At 38.6% G+C, this 10,859-nt stretch overlaps 1 protein-coding gene across 1 annotated transcript; it reads left to right on the plus strand.

Annotated features, from left to right (window-relative positions):
* Window positions 1–663: 663 nt before the first annotated feature.
* Window positions 664–7,023, plus strand: LOC115823557 (taste receptor type 2 member 8-like). The gene is made up of 2 exons (XM_030787618.1): window positions 664–943; window positions 6,275–7,023. The coding sequence occupies exons 1-2, from the start codon at window positions 664–666 to the stop codon at window positions 7,021–7,023; spliced, it is 1,029 nt and encodes a 342-aa protein (XP_030643478.1).
* The last annotated feature ends 3,836 nt before the right edge of the window (window positions 7,024–10,859 follow it).

The following is a 10,859-nucleotide window of genomic DNA, read 5'->3' on the forward strand; positions in this document are numbered from 1 at the left end:
GTAATTAAAACGAAAATCCAACCTTACTGCAGTAACATCAAGCTAAGTTTAGTGGCTTCAGTGGAGGATTTCAGTGCTGAAATGAATCTCACAACATTTGCTAGCTTGAATGGTATCCTCACCACTACTGGAATGTTTGCGAACATTTTTTTTGCTTTCTGCATTCTCTTTCCAAGACAAGAACAAGAAGAACTGAAACAACCTCTAAAAGCCTTGCTTGGATCGGTTGTTGGGTGTACATCCATTCTTCAGATCCTTGTCTTTCTGAGAGTTCTGGATGATTTACTACCCCCTCTAAAACTTCACTACTCTGCCTATGCGCTGATGGGTTTTTCGGCTGCAGTCAGCATGACGTCCAGTGTTTGGCTGAACGTGTTCTACTACAGTCAGATTGTTCCTGCCCATCGCTCTTTCTTCATCTGGATGAAAAAGAACATAAAAATGGTTATTTTCTGTGCTTTAGTCATCAACAAAATTTACTTCTTCTTTGATGTGGTTACAACCTCATTCCAAATGTCCATCATACAAAATATTCAGGGTATGGACATAAATGCCACAGACATAAACCTAGAAGCCAGCCTCAGGCAACTGGATGCTCTGAAAGTGATATCAAATGTAAAGTTGTGGTTGGATTGTGTCTATAGCTTTCTTAGTCTATATGTAATGTCTGCATCAAGTTTTGCCACTGTGCGCTACCTACAACATCACATGAAGAGTATGAAGATGAGAGGCAATTCTTTCTCCTCTCCTCGTCTACGGAGTCAGATGAGAGTAACCATCACCGGCATCACACAGGGTCTGCTCTATTTCGCGACCATGCTGTGGATTTTAATCAGGGGCCTTTTTATCTTTTATTCCTCTGACCAGTTTGATCAGAATGACTACATTGTGTACACTGTAATTACGCTGTATTCTTTTGGAACTGCAGTGAATCTTGGTGTTGGTCAGTCACTCTTCAGACAAAGAGCAAATGCTTTTTGGTGCAAAACTGTGCAGGCTTTTCAGTCACTATGCCCATAGATTTAATCTCTTTTTCTGCATTCTAATTTCATTAAACACATCTATCTATCTATCTATCTATCTATCTATCTATCTATCTATCTATCTATCTATCTATCTATCTATCTATCTAAGAATCTATCTAAGAATCTATCTATCTATCTATCTATCTATCTATCTATCTATCTATCTATCTATCTATCTATCTATCTATCTATCTATCTATCTATCTATCAAACACATCTATCTATCTATCTACCCGGTGTCTTGTGCTCATGCACAATATCAGAAAATGTCCAGTGGGTGATTTGTTGTTGGTAACTCAAAACTGACATTTGAAATTCACAATGGACGTCACTGCATCATGTATGGTATTTTTATATGAAACATTTTCTCTCTGCTTCTGATCACTAATAACCAGGGGTAGAAAAAGTATGAGTAGAAGTACTGTTACTGAAAAAAAAGCACTTTAAGTAGAGTTAAAATGACAACCGTTTTTGTAAATTGTAAATCAGTGAGTATTTTACTCTTACCTAAGCATTCTTTAGGAGGAATACTTTAACTGTACTTACTGTACTTATTTTTTTTAGAAGCAGTACTTTTTCCATGCCTGCTAATAACCACCTGCCACATATGCCTCCTTAAGACCCTTGCTGTCTGTCTAAACTTGGTGCATTCATATGTGCCTACCCTACTTTATTTCCCATGTGCAGTTGTGATGCTGTGTGGAAACACATACATTACAAGGATCAGTTGTTTTTAATCACTGCTGGTTTAAATATTTGTCCCTCTGTTTATTTGCAAAATAAAGTCGTATTCAAATGTACTCTGACTTGCTGTAGTACTCAGAGAAACATTCATAGAACAGAGCAGAGTAGCATACCTTGCTTAGCTGACTCGTGTGTTCCTGCCCATTGGTAACTTGGTTGAAAAGAATCTGTAAGATTTGAATGAAATGTCTTGATCTTTGTCAAAATCCATTTTGTAAAGTAATTTTGTATTTGGACTGTTTGTGTGCTTTTTCCCAGAGTACACACGAGCACTACAACAACTGCACAACAACTGTCAGCTGCCCCTCAATTCTTGTTCTTCTAGAAGATTAATAAACTCTGCCATCTGGTTACTGTCACCATGGATCCCATCTTGTGTGAAGTTCAGGGAACACTGAAATACAAACTCCCAGCACTTCCAAGGCCAATCTGAGGCCAATCTGCTGCATCTATGGGAAAGTATGGAATTCTGTCATGGACTGAGGGAAATTCTGGATGCATGTGATTAGCTCAGAATTTATTAGAACAAAACAGGATGAAACAAAAAGCTTCTTGGAACTTACAGGTTTGAGATTCAGACTTAAGTATACATGATACATTGACGACACAAGTATAAACAAACCTAACAGAATAATATACTGCGCGAAATGGTAAATCCCTGTAGAAGAAAAATAGTGCTCATTTCAACAAAAATCTGCTTTTAGTATATAATTGTTATGATATTTTTAATACAGATTCTTAGCAGATTTTTTAAAGCATACAATGTAATTGCACCAACTGATTTGTAGTTATAATTACAATTACCGGTCTTAAACCAGTCATATCAACAGTCTTCGGGGCTATTTGTAATGGTGTTGATAAGTTTTAATGTCACAGTATTCAATACAAAGCAGTTTGTTATTAAAGATTAGTATAACTTGTGATAACAGCAGATTTGACACTCCAGTGTATCCAGTCGTGGAGGGGCAGGGGGTGTCTCTGAGGTGGTCTCTGAGGTGAAGAACACACCTCAGAAAGATATGGGGTAAACAGTCTCTGGACCTAAACAGGTCCATGCTAAAACACTGACAGACAAAACAGCAAAAATCATTCATTTAACATAATACCACAGTTTGGTAGAAAAGTAACACTGTGTTAGGTATGGTAACATTTTGAGGCAGTTTTAACTTCATGAGAGCTTTCAGTCATCACGGTCCTCGTAGTATTAAGCAGAGCTATTCACAATTTTAATAAAAAATGGAAGCTGATTGTTCAGTCTATCAAGTCAGCCTGTCTGCACACTCTCTGTCACTGCGCCTAAGATTCATCAGGATGTGCACCTTTTAACTCAATTTAACCATTTCTCTCTATACGCGCTGTCCAAATTGGTGCACTCTGCTAAGCCAGCCTCTTGCCTTCTTGACCACCTACCTGCTAAGCTTTACATACAGCTTTTCTGGGCCCTTGGCCCAAGAATGCTTAACCTTCCAAATATGTCACTTAAATCTGGCGCTTTCCCCTCCGCTTTTAAAACGGCTGTGATCAGGCCTCCACTTAAAAAACCAAACCTTCACCCTAAAGCCTTAAAAAATTATAGGCTGACCTTTAATCTCCCTTTTCCTTCAAAAATACTTGAAAAAAATTGTAGCTGCTCAGGTTATAGCCCACATGTCCTCTAACAGTCTGTTTGAAATGTTTCAGTCAGGCTTCAGGTGTTTTCATTCAACTTAGACCAAGCTTACTAGAGTAACTAACGATCTTTCATTTGCCATGGACACTGGTGCTACCTCTACTCTTCTTCTACTTGATCTGTGTGCAGCATTTAACATAGTCGTCACACCATATTGTTAAAGCGCCTGGAAAATTAAATTGGCATGTGTGGCCTGGCACTCTCTTGGTTTAAATCTTACCTCTCAGAGAGAAAGCAGTGTGTCCACTATAATGATGTGACCTCTGAGTACCGTGAGCTTAACTGTGGTGTTCCTCAGGAGTCGGTCCTTGGCCCTCTCCTATTCTCTATTTACATGCTCCCTCTTGGAGACATTATTCATAGTTACAACATTAACATCCACTGTTATGCTGATGATACTCAAATTTTCTTACCTATCAAGCACAATGACCGCTCTGAATTGGCTAACCCTGTCTTTGTGCTATTAAGGGTTGGATGTCTTCAAATTTCCTGATGCTTAACGCAGGCAAGACTGAAATGTTGGTCGTCGGTCCCCCTATGCATAAGCATCTTTTTAGTGATCTTACCCTAAATTTTGACAACTGCATAATCTCTCAAAACACTACAGCTAAAAACTTTCTTGTGATTTTTGACTCTAGTCTCTCGCTAGTCACTCATATCAAAAACACAACTAAAACTGCCTTTTACGATCTCTGTAATATTGCTAAAATTAGGCCCTCTCTAAGTATGGCTGATGCAGAAACCATTGTTCACGCATTTGTCACATCTCGTCTTGATTACTGCAATGTTTTGTACTCTGCTCTACTTGCCTCTAGTACCAAAAGTCTTCAGTTGGACCAGAATGCTGCTGCCAGAATCCTGACCAGAACAAGGAAGTTTGACCACTTTACAGCTGTCCTGGCTTCCCTTCAATGGCTCCCAATTCATGCCAGGGCAGACTTTAAGGCCGTCTTATGGACATATATAATTCTATATGGGCTTGCGCCGGCCTACCTATCTGACTTAATTACACCCTATAACCCCCCTCGTACCCTGCGCTCTCAAGATTCTGGACTATTTGTCGTTCCAAGAGTTAAAAAGAAGTCTGCTGGGTACTAAACCTTTTCCTACCACTCTCCCATCTTCTGGAATGGTTTACCTACAGAAATTAGGGAGGCACTCTCTTCATTCCCTTTAAAACAAAACTAAAAACATTTATTTTCTCAAACTCATGGATAATATCATTTTGATTTAACTTTGATGTGGACATGTAAAGTCCTTTGAGACTATAGATAGGGAAACTGAGCTCTAAATAAACTTGTATTATTATTATTATTATTATTACTTTTAGCGACATTCCCACTGAACTCTATACAGCTGACGTTAGACAGCTAACATCAGAAACATAGGAAAGGCAAGCATTCTTGAAACTGCTCTCCCTGTTCTGAGATCAGTTGTGTGTTTGTGTTCTACAGTGTTGGGTGGTAAAATGATTGAAACGGTCCACTGGTAGAGGTTGTCATCCACTAGACAATTTTCATAGCATTTTTACTGGACTGAACAAAACTAATACATGCAGAAAGGAAAGTCCAGGGTCCTACATCAAATGGTAAGCATTTTGAAGATTACCACAAAAATTGTGTATTGAGCATGGAAGGTTTTCCTGTAATGTATTTTTAAAGCATGCTTCTCCAGATATGTGCAGTGTGTAGTAAAGTTTAGTGTCAGTTAAAATAAATAAGTAAAGTGAAATGACTTTGATGATAAAAGTAAAATGACTTCTGCTTGCCTAAGTGAAAAACTCACCGCATGCCACTGCATTTTATTACTCATCATTTTCATAAGGCAAAACAAGGTAAATGTAGTGTTTCTGATTCTGGGCAAGAGAACATTTTTGCCAACAGCCCATACAGGCAATACATCCTGAAGAGAAACAGACTATGAGGTTTTCATGGATGCATAAATACATTTTTTTTCCCCTTTGGGATAGCCATAGTCCCACCAGGTCAACACGCAGTGCATGCTGGGAGCAGAGGACCACCGGGGTAACTGCTCCTTTCCCCTGATGGACTGCTGCAGCACCAGGGAGGACAGACAGGTAAGGACTGCAGGTATCAGGATAACTGCTGTAAGTGATTCAGTCAGGGAGTCCAGACTGAGGGTGTTCCAGCCCAACCATATTTTAAGAGTCAGACTAGATCTCTCAGTAATTACCCATAGTCACTCTTCAGGACCACACTGTATCCTTAAAACAAAACTGGAAAACCATGAATTCATGTGCTGTTGAATATGGGAATTTGAATGGGAATTGCATTATAGTTAAACAATGTACAAATCTGGGGACTGAGCTCTGCTGACTCTACAAAGATAAAACAGAATCATTACGGAGAACTTAGATGATGACAAGATGTGGAATGCAGTCGTCCGTTGGTAAATGGTAAATCTGTACAAGCATCAGTTCAACATCTCAGCAAGTGTGTAATGCTCTTATATTTCCATTATAGTGTCCATTCAGCCAATCCAAGACAGGGAGGTGGAGCAAGACCATTAATGTGCATTCATATAGACAGTTTATCACAAGAGAGAGTAATTAAAACGAAAATCCAACCTTACTGCAGTAACATCAAGCTAAGTTCAGTGGCTTCAGTGGAGGATTTCAGTGCTGAAATGAATCTCACAACATTTGCTAGCTTGAATGGTATCCTCACCACTACTGGAATGTTTGCGAACATTTTTTTTGCTTTCTGCATTCTCTTTCCAAGACAAGAACAAGAAGAACTGAAACAACCTCTAAAAGCCTTGCTTGGATCGGTTGTTGGGTGTACATCCATTCTTCAGATCCTTGTCTTTCTGAGAGTTCTGGATGATTTACTACCCCCTCTAAAACTTCACTACTCTGCCTATGCGCTGATGGGTTTTTTGGCTGCAGTCAGCATGACGTCCAGTGTTTGGCTGAATGTGTTCTACTACAGTCAGATTGTTCCTGCCCATCGCTCTTTCTTCATCTGGATGAAAAAGAACATCAAAATGGTTATTTTCTGTGCTTTAGTTATCAACAAAATTTACTTCTTCTTTAATGTGGTTACAGACTCATTTGCAGTGTCCATCATACAAAATATTCAGGGTATGGACATAAATGCCACAGACATAAACCTAGAAGCCAGCCTCAGGCAACTGGATGCTCTGATAGTGATATCACGTGTAAAGTTGTGGTTGGATTTTATCTATATCTTTCTTAGTCTATGTGTAATGTCTGCATCAAGTTTTGCCACTGTGCGCTACCTACAACATCACATGAAGAGCATGAAGATGAGAGGCAATTCTTTCTCCTCTCCTCGTCTACGGAGTCAGATGAGAGTAACCATCACCGGCATCACACAGGGTCTGCTCTATTTCGCGACCATGCTGTGGATTTTAATCAGGGGCCTTTTTATCTTTTATTCCTCTGACCAGTTTGATCAGAATGACTACATTGTGTACACTGTAATTACGCTGTATTCTTTTGGAACTGCAGTGAATCTTGGTGTTGGTCAGTCACTCTTCAGACAAAGAGCAAATGCTTTTTGGTGCAAAACTGTGCAGGCTTTTCAGTTATTATGCCCATAGGTTTAATCTCTTTTTCTATATTCTAATTTCAACAAATACATCTCATCTTCTTTTTATCTATCTGTCTATCTATCTATCTATCTATCTATCTATCTATCTATCTATCTATCTATCTATCTATCTATCTATCTGTCTGTCTATCTGTCTATCTATTCAGTTTTCCAGGTATTGCAGTTGTGTAACTAGGTGGTTATTTGTATCTTGTTTTTCTGGTATACTTCTCATACATGACTTTTTGGTATGTTCTCTATTCCAATGGACTAAATGCTTTTTGGTCTCTACTCTGGTCAAATGCTTCATGATTACTTACATAATTTAGTTAATGTGTGGTCATTGCAATGCAATGAAATATGAAAATTATTTAAATGTATGTGTCATGTTTAAAAACAGATAATATGAGTATAAATAAAGTCATTTTGAACTGATAACTGTATTTGATTTCATTACACATAGGCCTTGGAAAACAAATATTACTGGGGGTGGGGGGGGGGGGGGGGGGGTTCAACTGTGCCATACCTTCTTATGCTCTCCAAAATCTGTGATATATATATATATATATATATATATATATATATATGTATGTATATATATATATATATATATATATATATATATATACACAATGTTTGAGATTAATACTTCACATTTTAAAACAAGTTTGGGATCTAGATCAAAAGGGGTTTTTTTCTGACTGTGAATTCAGGAGACTGAGAGATGCATTATAATCTCAGACATGACATAATGAAAAGAAAATGACAAACGTTACGTATCACTCTCAACTTGCAGATTCTTTGTTGAGTTGAAATCCCAGCAAAAGACAGTTCCAGAACATTACTTTTTTTTTTTTTCAGCTGCTCCAGTGTGACTTTGGCTGTGTTTTTAGCGATTGTCTTGTGATAATTTTATTCTGAGTTTTCTTCTCACTCAGACACTTCACACTTGTTTTAAGAGTCTCGCTCTCTCTCTCTCTCTGCTCTGCAAATTTTCGCTCTTGGGCCATATTTTCTCCATTATTCATCACTGATTTAACTGCACTGTCAGGAATATTCAGCATTAACATTTTTGTCTTATATCTGTCCCAAACTGGTGCTTTTTCAGTTCTATTCCAGCTTTGCATTGAATTGTCCGTAGTCCTGAAGATAATGTTTTGTTGGGAGCTGCCCAAATCAGTTATTTTACCTCATGTTTTTTTTGTTTGTTTGTTTGTTTTGTTTTTTACATGAAGCCTCTTAACTGGCAACAGTCATTCAAATATTTTTTGAAATTCAAACACCTTTGATTGCGCTATAGGAGTCTATTTAGAGGGAGCTGTCAAAATAAAGCACACACCTACATAAACCATTCCACTGAGGCACTGGACCAATCAGAAGCCGCCGGCTCAGCTGCAGGTTGCCTTGGCTTAAATTCCAGTGTCTGAAACTGTTAGAGGCATGAGACAGCCCTAATGCTGAAAAATGCTGCTCTGGGTACGCTCCTCATAAATGCTCAGTTAGGTTGAGTTCCATAAGGTCACTGAGTGCATGAGACCACAGTGTGCAGCTGACCTCATTTCCAGGCTAATCAAACTCTTCTGTAATCACCTCCACTCTGGGGTTTAGGATAGAAACTCATCAAAAGTCATCAGCATGACATTATATTTATTATCATGTCCTGTGTCGGCTATGGAGTTTAGCAGACTTAAATGAGGAATGCCAGGGTACTACGTGTTATACAGACTACAGCACTCTACACTGTATGATAGTTTATGTTGGAAAGTACATGGTATCTTAAAATTATGGGGCCACTGACCTACTTGTATCTATCTGTAGTTTGCTCTCTGACTTTCCTGCTTTTCTTGCATTTTGTTATCTGGTCTAATACTGAACTTAGTGGTGACACCTATGTCACAGACAACAACCTTAATGTTTACATGCTTGGTTTGCATTCTACCTCATTTTGGATAAAAGACGTTGTTATGGATAAAAGTGTCCGCTGAATGAATAAATGCAACGTAGATTTTGGCGTGTGCCAAACACGTTCTTGTTGAGGACAGAAAGAAGGACAACTCATCTGACCACATGACTTAACTTCTCAGAAGATCACAGCCCATGTTCTTTACAAGACTTTACTTACCAATGTACATTTTTAGGTGTCATTAAGAATTTATGCTGTTCAATCTGAATCACAGCATTCCTCTCCGTGTCTTTGTGTAAGCGGACTGCTTTTCATGGAAATGCCTGCTGCAGCTCTCAATATACAATTGCAGTCAACTGATGCAGACTTCCTCTGTTTTGCATTGTACCGAGAGCCATTGCACGGGTATCATCGTCGAAGATAACACGCTTTCAACCACAGTAGATCCTAGGTAGTGCTGTCTTTCCTTCAGTCTTGCATGCCAACATCATTGTTGCCTTTTCCTGAGAGACAAAAACAGCAGGTTGAGCAGTCTTTTTCATTAAAGTTCGTGTTAAATGTTTCCCAACAAATTGCCAGTGGTCTTTCAAAGTCACAGAGATTTCACCGGTCTCGTCACCACAGCCAAAACAATCCATGTCTGGGTCTGTCCAGCCCTTTTATATACAGTCATAAATATAATGGATGTTATATGATTCTCACACCAAGGCAAATGGAATTTAAATGTTGCAATGAAATTCATTTGACCTAATGGAAGTTTGACCAAGTAAAGTTATTCTGGACAATTACAGAGGTTTGTTCTGTGCTGTTACTTTGCATATTACAAAGCAGTGATTCAATAACATTTGCAAATCAAATGTCTCAAAATCCCATCTGACAATTTTTCAGGCACACTTGCATATAAAAACCACACAGTACACACAGGATGTAATGGGGATGGCAAGGTTTGGCAAAACGACCAGCGACTACTCATCAGTGAGTGATGATGATTTTACTTGGAAATGTGGTGTGTGAAATGCACTTACATCATACACAGTGCCAGAAAAGACTTTTGAAGATAATTCAAAGTAAAAAGGAACATAAACTAATTGATTAAATACAGAAATAAATAAACAACGACCATCCTTTGCGTCACATTACCTCTCTACTTCTCCAGAGAGTGCGGCAAACCAGTGTTTTTAAGTAAGGATAGCAAGACAGCAAGGGCCAGGACTTTTCAATGGGTTTAAAATATGAAATTTAAAATTGTTGGTTTTAAGAGATGTGCAGCTGAATAGGATGTTTTATTTTACAAGGCTATTATTTAATAACTTTATAGTGAAAGTGGTTTCAGATCCTGGGGATTTTTTTAAAGGAAATACTCAAGTTAAAACAGTGTACAGCTGCTAATTACAGCTTGTACACGATATCAGAAATTGGTCAGTGGTTGATTTGTTGTTGGCAACTCCAAACTGACGTTTGAGATTCTCAATGGACGTCATTGTATCATGTATGAAACATTTTCTCTCTGCTTCTGATCACTGATAACTACCTACCACAAGATGTCAGCATTGAAGAAATATTCACAGGACCACAGTGAAAATAACTGCTTTGCTGGGTCTGTCAGCTGGTAAAAACGAGGAGTTAAAACGCCGTGCAAACACCACATTTGATTAAATACTCCCTTTTATCGAGAAAAGTGGAGATCAACTGGAAATTGTAATCGTTCATATTTATTTACCGGCAAAAATAAGCAATGTATACTCAGAATGGGCGTGTCTATGTGGTGAGTGGAAGTCCAGGGTCGTTTTCCATTTGTCATAGTAAAAGAAATCTGCATAGCGAAACTTCCACGCCCGCTCAACGATGATCAGGCTCTGTCTTGAGCAGCGGTTCCACGACAGTTAGTTGCGGTCATGAGAAAGGGTGAACCGCAAGAAGGTATCAAGCCAGACAGTAATTTT

The sequence above is a fragment of the Chanos chanos genome, chromosome 10 (genome assembly GCF_902362185.1).
Source record: "Chanos chanos chromosome 10, fChaCha1.1, whole genome shotgun sequence".
Lineage (NCBI taxonomy): Eukaryota > Metazoa > Chordata > Actinopteri > Gonorynchiformes > Chanidae > Chanos > Chanos chanos.